The sequence below is a fragment of the Crassostrea angulata genome, chromosome 2, assembly GCF_025612915.1.
Source record: "Crassostrea angulata isolate pt1a10 chromosome 2, ASM2561291v2, whole genome shotgun sequence".
In the NCBI taxonomy this organism is placed as follows: Eukaryota; Metazoa; Mollusca; class Bivalvia; order Ostreida; family Ostreidae; genus Magallana; species Magallana angulata.
Window position 1 is genome coordinate 50,069,158 of NC_069112.1, and position 23,268 is coordinate 50,092,425.

The window sequence follows — 23,268 nt, forward strand, 5'->3', positions numbered from 1 at the left end:
TAATGTAAAGGTTTATTCACAAATACGTACAGAACCAAAACACAATACATAAATACATACATATATACACACTCACGGATGTAAAAGTGTGCTGGAATAGGAGAATCAAGTAGTGTCGTGTATACATATAACCCCGTGTCTCCATGTAAAAGCAATGATTGTATTCATTTAGCTTGGTCCAGAAAGTGGTATATAGTTTGGAGATACACAAAACTTTCACAGATCCAAAATGTGTGGCGTAGTCTTTATTGTGTGTGACGAAATGATGTTCCTACTCCTTGCTGTAGGTAGGATTTTCCATGGAACTTTGCACTGAGCCAGTAGCACGGAATTTCTTAAAGTAAACAGTCAGAGACACAAAGACCAGGGCGAAGGCGAGCACCAGCATGCCGATCCCGAGGCCGGCCATCTGACCTGTTGACGGAGATAGGGCATTTCTCAAAACACAGTTTTTCAAAACATGTACCGCATTCAAAACGTACATTTACTATTTTTACATTTACTAGTAACTTTAATGAAGAAATTTACGTTGGAACCAATTTGTTATTTGAAATTTACAGGCATTTGTTGAACATTGAAAATTATGATAGAAAAAACACAGACTGTTCACAAGAAGTGATTTCCCATAAAACTTATATAATTAAACAAAAAACAGAACAAAACAAAAAACAAAACAAAAGAAGAAAAAAGAGGGTCTTTCTTTGGTAACGGAAGACCAAAATGTTTAGGTTTAATAAATGGTAAATTTTAAATATATTTGATTACTTATATATAAACATAAACTTTTAGTAAGGCAAACTCAACCCTAAGTATTCAATATGGTTAAAATTTGAACTATATTATCTTAAGCAAAAAATTTATTATCCTTCTTTTCTAGGAGATTAATGCTAAAAACAATCAATTGTACCATATACATGTGTTAAATATATTTCAGACTACTCTTTTCAATTTCCATGGCTTGCATATCGTAGGATTTTCTATTTGTATTAAATAATATCTAATGTGAGTTGTGTATATTATATTAAATTTTTCCTTTGTACTGTATAATTCTAATTTACAGTTTCAAGACTGTTTATTATGATTTTTCACGGATGATATACCGTAACATTTCATAATGCAATTGAGTATGTGTGTGAGATGTTGAAGATTGATCACATGAGGTCTAGCTCAAGTTTCATTAACAATGGTATAGCAATGAGCAGTTTCAGGACTGTTTATTATGATTTTTCACGGATGATATACCGTAACATTTCATAATGCAATTGAGTATGTGTGTGAGATGTTGAAGATTGATCACACGAGGTCTAGCTCAAGTTTCATTAACAATGGTATAGCAATGAGCATATGATTTACGTATGCACGAATCTAGATGAACTTTCTATTATAAACCCTTTCAATCTGACTATATACTGACAGATGACGTCATGTAAACATTCACTATCATCTTGCACTTTACCAAATTTTTAATACTATAAATTGAAACGAATTAGGTCCTTCGTAACAGACCTTAATAAACGATTCCACGCATATATTAAAAATAAAACACAACAATACTATACAATAATTTAATTCTGGCTGTAACGCGCTTTATGATTGGCTAAAAAAAATATTTTATATCGTGCCTACGTCATAGTAAGACTAACGTCAAAAATGTATCAATACGCCTGACGTTACGTTGAATTTTGTACGATTTTACGTCATTTTAAAGGTCAAATGACCGTTTTTATCTTTAATGAAGAGTAGAAAAATTAAATTATAAGCAATGAATTCAATATTTATTAGTTTTATACGATATAAAATGGTTTGAAACAGTTTACACTTTTTTATATATTTTAGCCCCGGTACACCCAATCAAACAAAGCTATTGTTATGAAGCATCATTGAAAGAATTTATATCTTAAATTGTATGAACCTGTAGGTACCATTCATTTACTAGATCTTGACCTTAAATACAAATGCAAAATGCGCAATATAATTTTATACAATACAAAAAGAACTCAGAGAAACATAATCAAATATTGCGACATGCCCTATAATATCACTCACCTGCAGAGTACGTGGTTTTGGCGGGAGGTGGTGCCACGTAATATTCCGGTACACTCTGGTACTGACTGCTACTGAGGGTGTATGGGACGGCGGTCAGAAAGATGGGCTGTAACAGCACATAACATCAATATACAACGTGTCTGACTAGAATTTGAAGGTCACATAATGCACTAAGAATGGCGATGTACATAACGTTACATACGTTTTGAATATTGGTGACATCAACAGGTATTTGGAATGAACCTTTGTTAATTGCGTCATTCAACATTGTAGCTGCTTGATTGAGGTCAACCTGTGCCTTTGGATTTGGGACATCACCTTGTATCGGAGAGCCCCCTAGCGCTGTCACTCTCACAATCACACTGGTTGTGTCGTAATCAACCTACAATATACCGGTATAACGTCATATGTTGGTAAGATATGCGTCATAGTGCATCTTCAACTACGACATAACCGATAAGTTTCCTCTCCTGTAAAGGATAAACTTAGGTCAATGTGATTAAAATCAGATCCTTTGATCCGCTCACGAAAATCGCAATACTATCCTTTGACCCGCTCACGAAGATCGCTACACTAGTGTAGCGATCTTCGTGAGCGGATCAAAGGATCTGATTTTAATCAGATTGAACTTAGTTGGACTAAATTTTTTCGTGACCAGTTGCGATGCGAAACTTCTTAAAACGAACATGATTATAATAAATTAATTGTCTCTTTTTAATTAGAGGATTATAGTTGAAAGCGTTATTTTGATGTAACTTAGCTCTATTTTCTTACAAAAGTGTGTGAAAGAGCAAATTGTAATAAAGTTCATGCTGTAGATTAACGACGGTGCCTTTAAAGAGATAAGTTGCCAACTGGTTACAAACCGAAATGTTACAATTACCTGTATGTTCTGGATTCTGAGAGGGGATAGATTTGTCCACTTGTGCACAGTAAGGAGAACTTCATACTTGAAAAGCTGCAGGTTTTTGGCGACGGTTGTATGATAATCAGCTGAAACAAAACTTTACATGTAAATAACTGAAATTGCATGTACATTTCACTGATACAGCTGATCGTAATCTATACCTATCAGAAATCCAAACAAGCAGTGTTATCTGAACAGCACGGGTGACAATATAAAACAAATATAGTTCGAGTTACCGTTTATCTTGAAGGTGAAGTCCTGCTTCTGTGTGTAGTTGAAGCAGGATGAAATGTCAAAGTCAAATATACTGGGCTGCTCCTCATCGTAGTCGTATATGTTGTATATATAGGAAAGCTAGATTTAACAGAGAGAATCCGTAACTCAGATTAAAATACAGAAAGCTGTCAGCCAGGTACAGACATTGACAACAAAATTAGGACAGACACTCGCTACTCACAGTCAGGTACAGACATTGCCTATAACATTCAGACAGACACTCGCTACTCACAGTCAGGTAAAGACATTGACTACACCATTCAGACAGACACTCGCTACTCACAGTCAGGTACAAACATTGACTACAACATTCAGACAGACACTCGCTACTCACAGTCAGGTACAGACATTGACTACAACATTCAGACAGACACTCGCTACTCACAGTCAGGTACAAACATTGACTACAACATTCAGACAGACACTCGCTACTCACAGTCAGGTACAGACATTGACTACAACATTCAGACAGACACTCGCTACTCACAGTCAGGTACAAACATTGACTACAACATTCAGGGACTCGCTACTCACAGTCAGGTACAGACATTGACTACAACATTCAGACAGACAATCGCTACTCACAGTCAGGTATAGACATTGACTAAAACATTCAGACAGACACTCGCTACTCACAGTCAGGTACAGACATTGACTACAATATTCAGACAGACACTCGCTACCCACAGTCAGGAACATACATTGACTACAACATTCAGACAGACACTCGCTACTCACAGTCAGGTATAGACATTGACTACACGATTCAGGGACTCGCTACTCACAGTCAGGTATAGACATTGACTACAACATTCACACAGACACTTGCTACTTACAGGCAGGTACAGACATCGACTACAACATTCAGACAGACACATGTATTTGATCATACCTTGAGATAAAGGGAACTTAAAGATAGTGTAAAGACAACTTAAAGGGAGCGTAAATGCCACTTAAAAATGCTTAAAGGTGGCTTAAAGATGGCTTAAAGGTGACCTAAAGAAAATTGGACATTAAAAACCTATAAGCTCAGCTTAAAGGTGACTTAAAGGTGGCTTTAAGATTGAATATCCTTTAAGCTGCCTTTACGCCACCTTTAAATCACCTTTAAAGACTTGCTTAAAGATTGTTTTTCGCCTTTTGACAACCACATTCAAACAAACACTCGCTACTCACAGTCAGGTACAGACATTGACTACAACATTCAGACAGACACTCGCTACTTACAGTCAGGTACAGACATTGACTACAACATTCAGACAGACACTCGCTACTCACAGTCAGGTACAGACATTGACTACAACATTCAGACAGACACTCGCTACTCACAGTCAGGTACAGACATTGACTTCAACATTCAGACAGACACTCGCTACTCACAGTCAGGTACAGACATTGACTACAACATTCAGACAGACACTCGCTACTCACAGTGAGGTACAGACATTGACTACAACATTCAGACAGACATTCGCTACTCACAGTCAGGTACAGACATTGACTACAACATTCAGACAGACACTCGCTACTCACAGTCAGGTACAGACATTGACTACAACATTCAGACAGACACTCGCTACTCACAGTCAGGTACAGACATTGACTACAACATTCAGACAGACACTCGCTACTCACAGTCAGGTACAGACATTGACTTCAACATCCAGACAGTCATTTGCTACTTACAGTCAGGTACAGACATTGACTACAACATTCAGACAGACACTTGCTACTCACAGTCAGGTACAGACATTGACTTCAACATTCAGACAGTCACTTGCTACTTACAGTCAGGTATAGACATTGACAACAACATTCAGACAGTCACTTGCTACTTACAGTCAGGTATAGACATTGACAACAACATTCAGACAGACAATCGCTTCTCACAGACAGGTACAGACATTGACAGGTACAGAAATTGACTACAACACTCAGACAGACAGTTGCAACTCACAGTGAGGTACAGACATTGACAACAACGTTCAGACAGACACTATCTACTCACAGTCAGGTACAGACATGAATTACAATATCAAGACAGTTACCTGCTACTAACAGTCAGGTACAGACATTGACTACAACATTCAGACAGACTCTCGCTACTCATAGTCAGGTACAGGCATTGATTATAACATTCAGACAGACACTTGCTACTCACAGTCAGGTACAGACATTGACTCCACATTCAGACAGACACTCACTAGTCACAGACAGGTACAAACATTGACAACATTCAGACAGACACTTGCTACTCACAGTCAGGTACAGACATTGACTTCAACATTCAGACAGTCACTTGCTACTTACAGTCAGGTATAGACATTGACAACAACATTCAGACAGACAATCGCTTCTCACAGACAGGTACAGACATTGACAGGTACAGAAATTGACTACAACACTCAGACAGACAGTTGCAACTCACAGTGAGGTACAGACATTGACAACAACGTTCAGACAGACACTATCTACTCACAGTCAGGTACAGACATGAATTACAATATCAAGACAGTTACTTGCTACTAACAGTCAGGTACAGACATTGACTACAACATTCAGACAGACTCTCGCTACTCATAGTCAGGTACAGGCATTGATTATAACATTCAGACAGACACTTGCTACTCACAGTCAGGTACAGACATTGACTCCACATTCAGACAGACACTCACTAGTCACAGACAGGTACAAACATTGACAACATTCAGACAGACACTTGCTACTCACAGTCAGGTAAAGGCATTGACTACAACATTCAAACAGACACTCGCTACTCACAGTCAGGTACAGACATTGACTACAACATTCAGACAGAAACAGACAAAGACTCATTACTCACGTCACTGGTGGTTAGTCTCATCTGGATCGGCATCCCAAAATCGTAAGTATGACCCGTACTTTGTATCCAGTCGTTCTGTGGTAGAAAAAAAGTCTGTTAAAATCTTCACTAGGAGATGAACGCGTAATCAAACCTTCCACATCGTAATTTTATAAACTACACGTTAACTTTATATGCCGTCGTTCTATTCGTAAAAAATGACCTAAATGATCCATATAATTCTTTTTATTAATTTTGTTTGACCCCTATATAATAACGTGATAATCCTATCTAATGAATGACAAATGGGATGTTTCAAGAAAGCCTGATTCTAATCAATCTATTCAGTGAAATCTGAATAGCGTGTTTGACCCGTATGTTTTTTTTCTTTCAATTGAAAACTGAACCCTACGTAATATTTAAGAAACAAACAGTAGGTTTAAAAGTTCAAAAGGATATGAAATTAGTTGGTCACGTGATCAAATCTGTGAAGCCCGAAGGCTGCTGTTTATTACTTATATTAACGTTTGAGAAAGGCAAATCGTTCATAGTCACTATTAATGCAACTGGCAGACGATAAGCGCGTGCAACAAGCATTGTGACGTCATGAAAAAGTTCACACAGAATTGAAGGTTTTCGTTATTCTATAGGTTCATATAAGGAAGCATATTTGCAAACGTACATTTTTAAGAAATAGACAGCAATTCAAAAAGTTCACCGGGATATGAAGTTGGGTGGTCACGTGATCACTTCACACTCTTTACCCAAAATCACTCCGTGAAAAATGTGCCTTTGGCTAAGAAGAGATGAAATATGCCCCAACAACTGATGTCAGACGGACAGACGGATAGAAAGAAAATTCTTTGATGTAATGATATGAAATGTTAAAATACAAACATTATAATTATCATAAAATAGAGACGTTAATTACTAGTATTATTTCTGAATTCAACTGAATAAAGTGAGAAATTAAAGTACCAGGTACATTGTAAGTTTTGTTCAGTATTGAGTTTAAAGTACCACTCCCACCTGTAACTTACGACAACACACTACCACTCTCAATTGTTAGTTACCATAGCAAAGTACCAAAACAACTTGTTACTTACCAAAGCAAAGTACTACTCCCTTTTGTTACTTATCATTGCAAAGTACTAGATACATTGTAAGTTTTGTTCAGTAATGAGTTTTAAGTACCACTACCACCTGTTATTTACGATTACACAGTACCACTCCCATTTGTTACTTACAACAGCAAAGTACCACTCCCAATTGTTACTTAACACAGCAAAGTACTACTCCCTTTGTTACTTACCATTGCAAAGTACCAGGTACCTTGTAAGTTTTGTTAAGTTTAGTAAAAGTATCAATCCCACCTGTTACTTACGACAACAAAGTACAAATGTGATTTGTTACTTACAACGCTACCACTTTTTATCTACCGCAGCAAAGTACCACTACCACTTGTTACTTACACAAGCAAAGTACCACTCCCACCTGTCTCTAACAACAGCAAAATACCACTACCACTTATTACTACAGCAAATACTACCCCCACTTGTTACTTACAACACCAGAGTACCACTCCACTTGTTACTTATAACAGCAAATTACCACTCCCATTTTTTACCCACGACAGCAAATTACCACTTCAATTTGTTACTTAAACAGCAAAGCACCACTACAACTTACCTACGACATCAAAGCACCAATCCCACTTGTTACTTACCACAGCAAAGTACCACTCCCACGTGCTATTGACGGGTCCCGTGGACGGCCAGTCATTTCTTGTGGCGATCCATACGTTACAATCAATACCACGAGCCTTTTTCTGCAAAGATATTTAAATATATTCACTTTACTTACAAATTTAATACTGTGTTTGCTCACAATAAGACAAATTATAAGAATAAGATGGAATGTGTGCGATTTTAAATTCATATACAAACAAATTGTAAATGGTCCGAGAAATTTAATTTAAATAACACAATAAACATACTTACAACTCCTTCGTATGCATACTGAGTCTTGTCGAAGTAAAAGAACTCCTTTGCCGTCCGGATTCTGACGGTGGTAGCGTCAAGGGAGTGAGCGTCAAAGTCACTACCAGCGATAGGCGTCACGGAACAATTACCGCGCATCTTGTCCATCCGGTACGCCACGCCTAGAGACAGACCGATACAAAATGTTAATCTACATACCATTGATTTTGATACAACGTCAGCCCACAAACCGATGATTATAATGCAACTTCACTACATACTAATCATTACAATAAAACTTCACTACATCTTATCATAATAATACAACGTCAGCCAATAACTCAATGATGATTTCATATGTCACCTCACATACCGATGTATATGATACAACGTCAGCCAACATTCCCATAAATTCTGATACATCGTCAGCACATATATTAATGATTATGATACCATATTAGTACCAATGATTATGATACAACGTCAACCTATACACGGCCGATTATGATACAACGTCAGCCCACATACCAATAATTATGATACAACGTCAGCCCACATACCAATAATTTTGATACATCGTCAGCCCACATACCAATAATTATAATACAACGTCAGCCCACATACCAATAATTTTGATACATCGTCAGTCCACATACCAATAATTATGATACAACGTCAGCCCACATACCAATAATTTTGATACATCGTCAGCCCACATACCAATAATTATGATACAACGTCAGCCCACATACCGATAATTATGATACAACGTTAGCCCACATACCAATAATGATGATATAACGTCAGCCTATACACGACCAATTATGATACAACGTCAGCCCACATACCAATAATTATGAAACTTCGTCAGCCTATACCCGACCGTTTCGATACATCGTGAGCCCACTTTCCAATAATTATTATACAACGTCAGCCTACATACCAATGATTATGATACGTCGTCAGCACATATATCAATGATTATGATTCTACGTCAGGACAAATAATTTTGATATAACGTCAGCTTATACATGGCTCATTATGATACAATTACTCATTACAACGTTTTCAAAAGTTTTAAATTTTGAACATTTGAATTTTTACATCTTATGATTTATTTCTTGGCCGGTTGAATTGAAAATTAATTTATTATCATTGAAAAAATATTGTTTCTAAATAGCCTAATGGATTAAAAGGATTTTCTAAAGAAGTAATCTAGAACTATCTGGTTACACAGATAAGAAAATTGTTAACTTTAAGTAGCAGTTGATAATTTTTTTAGTCCTAAAAGAGACAATAGCAAACAAATCAAAGGTTAAGTTAAGTGTCATCAAAATATTCTTTAGGACTGGAAATGTACGCTTTCAATATATATGTAACCATGTAAGGCTAGAGAAAAGTAAGTACACGCCGCGGTGCCTACCCTCGTTCCAGTCGTGGACCTCTGAGAGCGTGTCCAGACCAAAGTTGACCACGTTGATGGGGTTAGGTTTGTAGTCGTATCGCACCAAGCTCATGTTGTAGTCATACCATTCCTGAAGCAAAACAAACAGTGGCCATCATTCCTATAATCATACAGATAACTATTTACATAGATTTGCCAGATCTGAATACTATGCTCCATCAGTTTCCTTTTATATAGTTATTTATAAGAGCGTCCAGCTCTGTCCCTAGTCAATCAATTATATCTACGGTCTGTACTTCCTACCAGTTGTCTGATAATAAAATCTACAATTTTATATCGGCCAATTATTAACTAAGAAACCCCACCTCAATACACCATTTTTTCACTTATACCACTATACCATCTTTATGATTAGATAAAATTAATATCAGACATTCAAAATCAACAAACTCCTAACTCTAAAACTGTCTTATTGGCAGATTAAACAGAACATGGTTTTTCCATTTTCTCGCAAAACTACACCGCAAATAGTATATAAAATAATGAAGAGAAAATAATTTTTTTGCTGACAATGCAGTCAAACTTCTGATGCTGAAATTAAATAATGTAATACATAAAATTTTGTACACAGGCACCTGGCGATATATAATTTTCTCGTTATAAAAAATATATTACCTATACAAGGTATTTACGAGAGAAATACATAACGTCATGTGCCTGTGATTTTGTAGTATTCTAACAAGGCAGTCTGGTCTGACTTACTTTGATGAATCCAATGGTTTTTTGGTTTGGGTCCAGAATTTCAGACGTAAATCTGAAGTAGTTTGACGGGGTCGGTAGTGGCTTCATGTTCTTTCTGCCTGGACACACATACCCAGACGGCGTCTGAAAGTAAAACAGGGGGCTGATGTCAATTTACTGATATACAATGTATTCAGATAAAAAGTATTGGTTCCAGGCATATGTTAGAGTTTATGTGCCATTATTCCAGGCATAGGTTAAAGTATATATGTACTATTATTCCAGGAATATTTAAAACTATATGTGCCATTGTGCTAGGCAAACCGGTATGTTATACATAATAAGTATGTGCCATATGAAGCCAGGCACAGACGAAAGAACAAGTCCAATACCACTAGCATGTGTGCAGTTTTACACGTACCTCAAATAAATGGGTCGGGTCTACATAGTCTGGAAACTGACCCCTGAACTCGGCAAACTCGTACGTGTGGTTGATGGCCCGGGGGGTGCGGCCGTTACTGAAGTTTGGTTCGTAGATTTTACCCACCACTGTGGCGCGGACTGGAACACGTGATTGTATGGCGGTGTCCCAACCGTCCACTGAAACCAAGCAGCGGTCTATTACATGTAGAACAGACTGGACATCAGTACTATTGGACGTCAGCATCAAACCATTAGGTCAAAATCTTTGTTTGATAAGAACATACTCCTACATGATCTAAATATGTATTAAAGTAGGATAGGATGGTACACTATTTTTAGATTTAGTCGATATTTGACGCACAGTTTGAAAACATGACTAATGGGCGTCCCCAACGACCACCGGACCCTATTTGACTACTGACCGTGGCAAACTCGCTATTTCCTCGGTTTTTATAGAAATTCATTATCAAAATTTTCATCCACTAGTGTAAACGCGAAACATTTTGTGTTTTGAGAGGTGAAAACAATGATCATTTTATAGATCTTAACTGACAGAAATTAGGATGATTCTGTTGCGTTCCGATTGAACGAATATAAATTATCTGTGGTGTGGTGGTTTGACAATATTAAACCAACAAAATGGTAATCATTGGATTTGTTAAGACTAGTTGAATCAATATTCATTTTATTAGACATATAATGATAAAAAACATATACAGGTATAATCATGATTAGTCCAAACTAGGATCGCTATCAGGTGGCCGAAGTGCAAGGGCGCCATTAATTAATGGCTGGTTGCCGGCTGCAGATATAATCAAACGTTTACATTTATCTGTAGTGAAGGGTATTGCCAAAAACATTGCTGACTGAGATTTAAGCAACATATGATTTGATGGACCTATGGACAAATATACTGCCTTTGGCCTATTCTCTTTTGAGAAGTGGACAGGCATAGCCTACATCCACTTCTCTTCGCAAGCCCTCATATTTTGATTCTGGAAAACGTGTAAATGTCGGAACCAAAGACGGTTTACGCTTCGACCCATGTTTCGACTCCAGTTTCCCTGAATTTTCGCAAAAGACCTATTATTTCTACATTTTAAACATTAATGCATCCATATATCACAAACAAATCTACTCTAACCCGCTGTCAAATCATTTTCTCAACTTCTGCATTCCGGGTTTAAATTATGAGATCGCTCGCTATAGGTGGTTTAAAAAGTAGAAAGTGTAGAGTCGGAAAAAACGGAAAATATTGTTCTGATTATATACATTAGATTAAAGGTGTTTTTATTATAATTTAAAGAGGTTTAAAGAATGGTTTTACAATCTAAGACAAATTGGCAAAAAACATACGAGTGAATAGTAATCGTGTTACATAAAACAATAAAATCCTTTATTTTAATCTGTCTTATATGCTATATTAATCAAAGTTCGTTTTAATGTTTAAAAACAAATGTACAGCAAAATTTGTCACAATAAGAGATGCTTAAAAAGGGAAGAAATTCCATTTAGTAATTTTGTGACTCAGTATTTGTTTGTACATTGTAAGATTAAGCTGATCAATTAACGTTTTCGACATTAATGTCTTAAATAGGTTTCCAATTTTATCCGAACCACAAACATTTAATCTGCGATGACCTAGATAAACAATGTGATACACAAAATTTAAAGCCGGGATGTAGAAGTTGCGAAAATGATTTGACAGCGGGTTAGTGTAGATTTTTTTGGGATGAATGGATGCAATAATGTTTAAAATGTAGAAGTAGTAGGTCTGTTACGAAAATTCAGGGAAACTGAAGTCGAAACATGGGTCGAAGCGTAAACCGTCTTTGGTTCCGACATTTACACGTTTTTCAGAATCAAAATATGAGGGCTTGCGAAGAGAAGTGGATGTAGGCTATGCCTGTCCACTTCTCAAAAGAGAATACCTTTGGCCTTCTTTTTTTTTAGCCAATGTGATGTTACCTTTGCTAGCACATACTATTTAAACAAATCAGCCCTGTTCTCATCATATCAAGCCACGGTCCGGAGTCCGCATAGCTCTCTCCTACCCGCCAGACGGGAGAGGATCGTACATACCGGGTATATGACCGTGGCTTGCGATGACGTCCGGTCCTTTAGCTGTAAGAGCGCTGTTTCTACAGTCAGCCATCTTACCTGTAAAATACCAATTAACGGTCATGGTGGCGTCCATGTTGGGCCAGTACAGACAGGACTGCCATTGGTCGACCAGCATGCCCCGGACTGTGGTGGTGCCCATGTACTGTTCCGTCTGGTTCCCGCCGAAGTGGAGGGCCCCGTATGCACTGTACATTTTCGGGGCGTTGGGATTGGTACTTCCGGTGTTGTAACCAAATAACCAGTTATCTGATTTGTCAGAGGATAACTGTGACACGGTGCATTGTTCTGTAAAAATAAAGCATCAAGACACTCACTTCTCACCCTGTTACTCCATTGTTTTCATCATTTTCAACCACTTTGACAGGAAATTAATTTAATACAGTAACTACTCACGCAATTGGTCCTCTAGAAAGAAGAACTCGTTTGTGTTGTATGAGTAGATTCCCTGGGCGTGGAAGCCTAGCTCGTCCTCGAACACGGCGGCCCGCTGGTTGGGGTAGTCGTAGTACTCGGACATGTCTATCGTTTGGTTCTTGTCCTTGAAGTTACACTCTACCTTAACACTGTACGTGTTTGGTAATGTCGGCTTCGATTTGATTCCTGTGACGAAAAGACAGAAATGATCAGATCATTCATTCCGGGTTTTTTGTTATGTATACCAAACATTATCGTTATACTATCCGAGAATTAAGAAACTAAGTTTTATGGGTCATTATTTTCATTCTCTCTTGAATTTTTGTGCCGTGCAAATGAAACCCTTTAATGTAATGATACATAATCAATAGGTCTGTTTCAAAATTATGTTAACTGATTTTAATTTGATTTCATTATCTGTTTACCGAATACGAAAGACTCATATTTCTAGTGAGTTAAAAAACGAACAATGTAACCTTCTTATGATAAAATTAAATTTAACGAGGCTGGGGGGTGGCTGCCATTTTAAACCATTTTTATCTCTATACAAAAAAGATTTTCACTTTAATTTTCTATAGCTCTTACATCGTTATGAAATTGTCTTTTGAAAGAAATGAATATAATGGTAGTGAAGTGTCAATTGATGGTAAACCAAGGGTTACAAGATGCAAAAAAATCATTTCAGCTGTTTTTGAGCATTTTCTAACTTTTCAAAGGGAGGTAACTTGTAAAACTCCAAATATTTTTTTGTAATATTCTCCTTTTAGTTCTTTTTTTTTTTTATTTCACCACCAAAATTTTTTTTAAATGCTCAATCTTTATTACACATGTATTGATTATAATTATGTTAAAATTTGGAAATAATCTTGTGGCTACTTTTTTTTGTTTTACAGATTTGCATTTGTATGACATACATTTTTTTGGTAAAATTGTGATGTTTTTCTTTATAGCAAATAATATTTAGTTTTTCTTATTGTGTTAATTTTTTGTGATGTTATTTGTATGCTTTTTGCCTTTTTTTATATTTCAAATATTTTTCATAATTTTTTTTTTTTTACATAATGTGCAATTTCTTCAGATGCAATAAATGATAAAATTAACGACGATTGTGATGTGGTCTTCCATATTAAAATGTAATTTAAGATTATATGAAACATTTCTGCAAATTTGGTGAATTTTGGAGAAATGTTTTTTGGACCCCCCAGCCTCCTTAAACGTTTCCAATAGAACCATATTAAATTATCTTAGTAATTTTATATGTTAAAAAAATACCTTGCAAATATATAAAATACAACAAAAGAATTTCTTTCGTATTCTTTTTATCTAAGTTGTATTATCTAAGTTGACATGCAACTAAGTTATGTCAAACACCAATATTTTTTATCTAGAATATAGTCATACTTCATAAAATGTGCTAATTTGATTGACAATCTGTAGACTGATTATCCAGAAAAAAGTTTAACCCGACTTATAAGAGGGTCAATGGCAAAATCCTGTACCGGTAAATAAACCTGTAAAAATACAAGAGACTTATAGGCGAATAATACTTAAAGGCGAGTTTATACGGTAGTTATGTTGACATGCAACTTATAAGTTGCATGTCAACATATTTATCTTGCATGTCAACATAACTAACTTGCATGTCAACATAATTAAGGTGCATGTTGACATAAATAAAAGTAGCATGTGAACATAACTAAGTTGGATGTCGATATTAATAAGTAACATCTAGCATCTTTGATGTCAAAAGTAAGCGATATCTGAAAATTTTGAGATTTTTCATAATTCTTATTTGATTGCAATTTTTTTGCATGTCAACATAGTGATGTTGCATGTTGACATAACTATCTTGCATGTCAATATATTTATCTTTCATGTCGACATATTTGAAAGAAAAATAACTGGCACACAAGGGGCAGAGATATGCCACCATAGGGCAGAGATATGCCACCATAATTTTGCATGTTGACAAATTAGATAGAAAAATAACTTGTACACGAAAGGCAGAAGTATGGTGACATATTTCTGCCCCCTATATGCAAGATATATTATGTCAAAATGCAAAAAAAATTATGTCAACATGCAAGATAATTATGATTACATGCTAAATAATCATGTCTACATGCAAGTTACAAGTCTTTTAAGAGAACCTGATTTTTATATGGGTAAAATTACTTACTTACGCCCGTATCTGACATTATAAATGCAAATACAACATAAATATGACAACATGCGACTGGTTTTTATGTTGACATGCGACTAATTTATATGAACATGCAAGTTAAATATGTTAACATGCATGCCATTTATGTTAACATGGGATAAATTCATGTCAACATGCGAGATAATTTTGTTGACATGCGACTTATTCATGTTGACATGCAAGTTAATCATGTTAACATGCAAGATATATATGTCAAAATGCGAGTTAACTGTGTTTACATGCAAGTTAACAAATGCAAGTTATGTTAACTTGCATGTTGACATAAATATCTTGCATGTCAACATAAATAATTTGCATGTCGACACAACTTACTTGCATGTCATCATAAATATCTTTCATGCTAACATAATTATTCCGCATGATAACAACACCTTGCATGTTAACATAGTTAACCTGCATGTTCACATAAATAAGTCGCATGTCAACATAAATAAGTCACATGTTGTCATTATAATGTTGCATCATGCATCAATGATGTCAGAGTTTGGCATTAGTAAGTCATTTTACCCATATGAAAATAAGATCATCAAAAAAGATTTGTAACTTGCATGTCATCATAATTATCTTGCATGTTAACATAATGTTCCTGCATCTTGACATAATGTTTGTTCATTTAAGGGACAGAAATATGCCACCATACAGATGTATGAAACCATACTGTAAACTTTGGCAAGGAAAATCATTTAAGATTCTTTATTTTACAGGACGTAGAAATACAAGTGCAAATAAAACAACTACTACAAAGACTGTATAGCCCTGTTACTATACTGACCATTGTTGGTTAATGTTGCGGGGTCACACACACTCTTTTCCAGCCCGTGGAGCGGAGGGTCCGCCGCGACGACCAAGAACAGTACTGCTGTAATCCAACACCTGTCCCAAAATATTCAACGGCAACTTGTACAAGTCAGCCCTGTCACAGAATATATCATGCGACATACAATAAGTACTTTCATTTTTCAGTATAGTTGAAAATTTATTCCGACCATGTATGAAATATACAAAGAAAATGTTGTCTTGCCAAAAATATAAGTTCTGGTTTTTTTAAAGAATCAATTGAAAAAGAAAACATTTTATTAAGTTATAAAAAACCTTCTTTTCCAAAGATATTGCTATGGTTGAAGTAACTATCTTATATCTAAAGAAAAATTACCAACTATATATATATATATATATATATATATATATATATATATATATATATATATATATATATATATATATGTATGTATATATATATATCACATTCAATAGGTTTATTTCCTTTGATCCGCACGAGAACAACCTTTGATCCGCCCGCTACCCGTGCTATCAGATCCCGCACGACATCCACTCGCCTGATACGGTTCGTTATCAAACAAGTCCTTTCAGGTTTAACAATAAAGTGAATGATTTCTATGTTTATGTATTATTTCTTATGCATTCAGTTTTATATAATATATTTTGGTGTTGTTTTTTGTTTTACTTTTTGTGACCCCAACCATAAAAACTATGATTCGTTGAATTGAAGAATAAATTACGATATTGAGAAAAAAATTAAACAGCATAATTAAAGTTGCATAGTTAAATAATCCTTAAACACGCCCATTACACGAGAGAGAGAGAGAGAGAGAGAGAGAGAGAGAGAGAGAGAGAGAGTCTCAGCAGATCAAAGGTTTATATTCATAAGTGATTCTTTATAGGTTTTTTTTATTAGCAGTAATAATGAATATAATAATAACCAATGCTGACGGATTTTATTCTCATCCAAAAATTGTATTTCTTTTGTACATGATATTATTTTTAAGTGTAGCTCTCACTTCATAAACCCAATTAATCACCCATTATTATCAATCGGAAACGTTAAAATCCAGATCGGTAGACAATACACTCTCTACGCTATCGAACGTACCGTATATAGAGGTAATTTTTTTGTATTCTGTATTTCTAAATACATTAACTTACCGTAATAAAAACCTCCTCCCGGTCTCCATCTTGTTAATCACCTACCGATGTCCAAAGGTTGAAGATGCAGCGACGTCGTTCGTACTGCAACGGGGGTTTATCTACATGACAATTGATAAAGTCGCTTCGTCCGAAGATTGAAGCGTTATCTGCATGGACAATGAATCGATTAACGCTTTACTAGATAGGGTAGACAGAGAGACACATGAAGTGTACGAACAAACATACATACAACTGGTGCACCGACCGAACATCACCCTTCTTTATGGCGTATGTTTTCTAACATCCCACATACTTAACATTTACTATTGTTATACTTTCATGTTAAATACTGAAATCTGATTGGTTAAGACGCAGTTCATAATCCTTTCTATTACCCTCAGCGTTAGCAACGCACTTAGCAACGGGTAACATTAAAAATTGTTACATGCGCGAAAATTATGCGCGTACTGTTCGCTGTTGAACTCACACCATTCCTATATAAAAGAAGTGAAATTTTTTTAAAAATTAAGACATTCAGTATAACAAAATAAAAAGTGCCTGTTTGGGAGGATAACAGTTGAAATTGACACCCCTCGAAAATCATTGTCAACCTCCGCTTCGCGTCGGTTGACAATGGTTTTCTTGGGGTGTCAATTTCAACTGTTACCCTCCCAAACAGGCACTATTTATATAATGTGAAGAAAAAAAATCATAAAATACGAGCTTGTTTTATAGAAATGAATAATAAGGCATTAAACTGTTAAAGACAATCATTAATTTTATATTGTATTTTTATACCATAAAATGATTTAAAGAATGTCACGGTGTGCTATGGCCTCTGCATTGTCATTCAAGTATTAGAACCATTTTAACAGGAGCTTGGACTGTGGGTAGTTGTGTCAATCGGCGATGTGACGAAGACCTGTCTATTTTAATTGCTGCTCACTCGGCCATGGCTCTTTGAAATCAACAAGAATTGGGTGGCTTTTGAGATAAGACTACGCAATCGGTGTATAGTTCGTTTGAAATCAGCGTCATTTTAACTAGTTTTGACGCAATAATAGATAGTTACATCCTATTGAATGTCCAAGGCCTTGTTAAAATGGTTCTGTTTATGTATTCCTGTTGTGGACCGGTATAAAATCCTTCGAGTTTCCTTACCAACTAAAATCAAAGGACTGACAGTTCTAAAAGCAAGGTTCTTTGTTCGGTAACATGACGGATAGAAAATTTATGTAGAAAAACATAATTTGACTTATGAAATGAATTCATCTGCCACTTGAAATACGCTGAAGGAGTTGATGCACTACCCATAGCTTAATTTTACGAAGCTTTATTCTGATTGCAGATCAAATACGTGTGTACACTCATCGTAAGGAAATTAAAAGAGCAGTGTTACCGTGAAAGTGTATCGGCCTATATGTTAATTATAATTATTCCTGGAACAGCCAGCCTCACTGTAAATGTTGATCGTCGCCTCAAACATAAGAAATCTTGATGATAAAGTTAATTTTCTTTTTCGTGAATTAATGCTTATTGTTAATATTTCTAAGGTTAAACATTTCATTTTCATATTTATAAAGTTTGTTGGCTTACAACAAACTGCCATAACTTTACATTTGGTTGACAGAGTTAATTTTGGAAATTCCTTTCTATAAAAAGTGTTAAATTAGAACAGTAGAGAAGCGCCGATATCTCGTCAAACTTATTAATATTAAATGATATGAATTTCTTGAGAAACACTCTGTAAATGTAAATACTGAAGATAATTAATCTCAAACGCTATGTGATAAGGAAACAAAACCAGAGTATGTAATTATATTCTTTATAATCAATATTTAAACCTCGGTGTATAAATATAAAGATGAAATCTCATTGAGTTCACATGCACGCAAAGGTATACAAATCATATAAATAAAAGCAGCATTATATTCAAATTCATATATACATTTTCCATTCTCACAAAAATACATTACAGTCATATTCGATCTTAGGGATTAGCGTACCATGACATAGCACATTTTATCGTTGTAAATTTATGACAATGGATAAATGACGTCATTTTTATACCCTGACTCATGTATTGCTTCAATAGACAATGAGATAATATTTGCATAGGTAGACAGTACAATAATGCTACACAGACCACACAGCGTGGACCGAGCTGGCCCCACCTATGTCTCTGTAATGAATGCCCAGTGCAAAACGTAAATAAAAGTCATTTCGGAGAATCCATAATTCTAATCTCTTTGCCGTTTATAAGCGTCCTTTATCTGTTTAAACATAACCACATATTGAGACACTTGACATAAGACACGTGATCCTAGTGAGACGAAAAAACGGAGACAGTCACAATAGTTACACAAACGTGCTCACCAGACGACAGTCGTCCTCCGAGTGTGCGACTAGCTGTCAAGGGAACTGAGACATTGTGGAGAACGTCACATATCATACAGTCATCACACAGCACTGTCTGTCAACGAATCATCTTATGTACATACTGTCTGACACACATTCCTGACACAATCCATATATCCCACATTCATAATCATTAGAAGTATGCCCTCCCCCGACAGACAGGTAGATCCCGGTGAACACGACAATACAAAAATAAAGATATATTCAAATCCGTAAATAATGCAGTAATCTCCAAGTTTTGATTATATGTCACACATGTAATGCATATAAATAAAAAAGTAATAATATCAAAATGGAGGAACAAAACACTGAACAGAACATGATAGGGAACTATTACATAGGGGCACAAAAGTCTATCGCTCATATTAGCAAGCGATTGTTATACGGAGAATCTCTGTCAAAGTTACACAGAATTCGTGATCAAATTCCCGACTCATGTAAACATGCTGCTAATCTTTGGAAGCTTCATAAAATGATGGAACCAATCAAGTCACGTGATCTTTCCCATGCTCTCTGTGACGCTATCCGTGTCGATGACCGTAGCCTGTCAACGAAAAATAGGTCAATCAGAACCAAGCCATAATGACGTCATGGAAACGTGTTGGAAACATCCACCCCTCTTCATATTTCTCTCTTTCTATTTTCTAGAATCAATTATCGGTCAAACTGCATTTCTGCATCGTATTAATTATTTTCAAAATAAATATGTATATAGAAAAAAAAGCATGCTGCAAAAATGATAAAATATATAGCATAAAGCGTTCATTAGTAGACCTTTATATTTCATTGTTGATTAAATAGTTCCATCTCCCTGACTGAGGATAAATAACCCGACTTACAGCAGCGCTGCGGTGAGTAAGCGTACGGTGATACAGATGTATTCAATGTGCTTCAGAAGCTGAATTAAATCAACCTTATAACAAAAGAATGCTACAGCAAAGTGCGGCACACTATAGTATAGAGTGTGAATTGTACAAGGACACAGAAAGCAAGAGTAAAATTATTGATACAGCTTCAAGAGGTTAATTATATAACAATGTGTAACTTCATTTGATGTTTAATTGTATCTGTGATTAACCTCATCAATTAATTAAGTCATATTACTAGGATTCATATAAACTGAGGGCTTGATCAGCTGAAACGAAAAAAAACCCCCAACAAAACAGTTAACCTGTGTGTGTGTTAACCTGTTGTGTTAAAGATATATATACACTAGCTGACTTTTTTTTTTAACTTTAAATGAGTTGTAAAATAAAATACGAAAAAGGCTTTTTGAATTGGTTCCGACTATTAAGTACATGTACACAGAGCTTTTTTCGAACAAGTCCAATAAATAGTTACATATACATGTACACAAAGCCTGTTTTAGAAGAAGTCCACTAACTAGTTACATATACAGGTAAGTCTTAAATAGCAAAAAAAAATGAAAAAAGCATGCAATAACTCATGATTAGTTGTGTATAATGCGCAGTTGTGGAATTAAGTTCATTAGTAGAAGTATACGTGGATAGATATTGAGCGTCAAAGATCAGCCTGTATACTTACTTTTCAAAACTCTGTAGTTTTTGCTTTCTAATGAAATAAATAAAAGTTGACACTATTGAAAGGGTATGTTTATCTTTTTTTGAATAAGAGGCCCGCGGGCCACGGCTAGCTCTGTTTTACTCTCGAAAACTGATTTTTATTTCAAATTGTTTCCAATGTCGGTACGTTCATATAAGGCGTTAATCACTGTTTATAGCTGTGTATTCTAAATCACAACACTGTTACTGTGTTTGTTTATATCAATACGTCGTCCTAAATGATCGTATTTTGATTTTATTTGCTTCGCTTGTGTTGGTGTTGGTACATAAGTGAAACGGGTGTCATGATGACGAAAGAGAGAAGAAAAGAATTTAATGGGAGAGGGTGAAAAGAGAGAAGAAGAGGTTATAATTAGAGAACACTCGTGAACACTCAGGGGGACACCACTTACTCTACAAATGATCCTCTAGTTCTAGTCGCTAAAAAGGAACACAGACGTAACTTTCAGTAACGTAACATTCAGGAACGTAACATTCAGTAACGTAACATTCAGTATAGTAATGGCAAGTCCTTGCCAATCAAATGAGCAAGTACTGATTTAGTTAATCTATTTCATGACATATGATAATGATTTAAGTTAAAAAAAATTACTATATTTAGTTATAATACGAATGAATTCTATTTTTTTTCCTTTGCATTTGAGATAGAATCAACAAGAGTATATAGTATTCACCTCCCCCTCGCTGGGCTCGGATTCCTCCCCGGGGCGGGCGGGGGGCGAGGCTGCTGTATTGTTATCTGTGATCTGTAGCTGAATCTAAATGGACAAGGGGCGCAGGATTAGAAATACATTTATGTATCTTATACAGGAATTTGTGAGTTATCCTAATGTGAAATATTTCATCATTTTTTTTTTTAGTTTTATGAAGCAGATCCATTTTGATTACTATTTTTTGCATTAGTATAATACACGTCAAATATATAATAAGAACTTTTTTGTTAATGACCTCATCAGAACTTATTGGGCCTGGCTCATGCATTTCATCAACTTGAAATTCCTCTGTACCGAAGAAATTGGTCTACAACAGATATGGTTTAGTAGGTGATTTCAAAAGCAATGTAGGGGTTTATATAGACGGTATTAGATGCCCATGTTTTTTATGCTTATTAAGTTTCAGAACTTGTGTTTGATCCTTTTGACTTTGTGTCAATAAATTACATTCACTTCAATAAATATGCAAGATCAATTTTTGAAACAGTATAGATAAATATATAATTACAAATAACACGGATTAAAGGTTGATGCTTTATGTATTTCAGGCGTACCGTATTATCGTCTTGCGCCTGCGTATTTCCATTCTTCTGGAGTTCTTGTCCTGCATTTTGCTGAAGGTCCGATGTCTTCAGATGGTACACCTGGTTGGGAGCTTTTATTTCCTCATCGACCGTCATAGTTTCTTTTGGAATATTGTTATCGTAAGCAAACTCACTTCCATTCGACTTTCGAATATAACCAATGTCATCCGGGTCTTCAGGCATACGGTATTTCTGTTTCGTGTGTCTCCTCGAACACTAAATATTAGAAATAATTCATTTTTACAGATTTGATAGCAATTTGATATAATTTAAACTCTTTTAAAATTTTATATATAGGTTATATCAATATAATTTTCCCCTATAAACATGTTCGGCCTACCAAGACACAGATCATGGCAAGAAGGAAGACCAGCACCACGGCTCCACACACGATCACGGCGATCCCCCAGTTAGGTACCATGAAGTCACTGCGCGTGACCGGAATTTCAGTGGTCGACTCGGGTAAGGCCGTTGATTCTTCAGTAGTAGATGAAGGAATAGAGGGAATTTCTGTGGACGAAGTAGACACAGTATTTGTTTCAAATGAACACAATATAACGGTACTCGATTTCCATAAATATAGATATCGGGACAAAAAAATGTATGTTACTCTGTGATAAAACAATTATATGTTATGATATAAATATACATAATATGTAGTTATTTAATGTTACTTTTTTCTGC

At 35.6% G+C, this 23,268-nt stretch overlaps 2 protein-coding genes across 2 annotated transcripts in view; both read right to left on the reverse strand.

Moving 5' to 3' along the window:
• Positions 1–17,444, reverse strand: LOC128171318 (uncharacterized). The gene is made up of 15 exons (XM_052837091.1): positions 17,305–17,444; positions 16,133–16,233; positions 13,116–13,322; positions 12,759–13,007; positions 10,597–10,775; positions 10,197–10,319; positions 9,453–9,564; positions 8,051–8,211; positions 7,777–7,878; positions 6,072–6,146; positions 3,190–3,307; positions 2,930–3,039; positions 2,249–2,428; positions 2,047–2,152; positions 1–414 (listed from the first exon to the last, which is right to left on the reverse strand). Exons 1-15 carry the CDS (start codon positions 17,331–17,333, stop codon positions 272–274), a joined length of 1,995 nt encoding a protein of 664 aa, XP_052693051.1. The 5' UTR covers positions 17,334–17,444; the 3' UTR covers positions 1–271.
• A 2,750-nt stretch (positions 17,445–20,194) lies between these two features.
• LOC128174444 (mucin-2-like) overlaps positions 20,195–23,268 on the reverse strand; it is a 33,067-nt gene continuing 29,993 nt past the window's right edge. Inside the window, exons 19-23 of the mRNA XM_052840001.1 lie at positions 22,925–23,094; positions 22,555–22,800; positions 22,236–22,307; positions 21,962–22,045; positions 20,195–20,248 (exon numbers count right to left, since the gene is read on the reverse strand). Coding sequence (XP_052695961.1) covers positions 20,195–20,248; positions 21,962–22,045; positions 22,236–22,307; positions 22,555–22,800; positions 22,925–23,094 — 626 coding nt within the window. The remainder of the gene's footprint in view (positions 20,249–21,961; positions 22,046–22,235; positions 22,308–22,554; positions 22,801–22,924; positions 23,095–23,268) is intronic.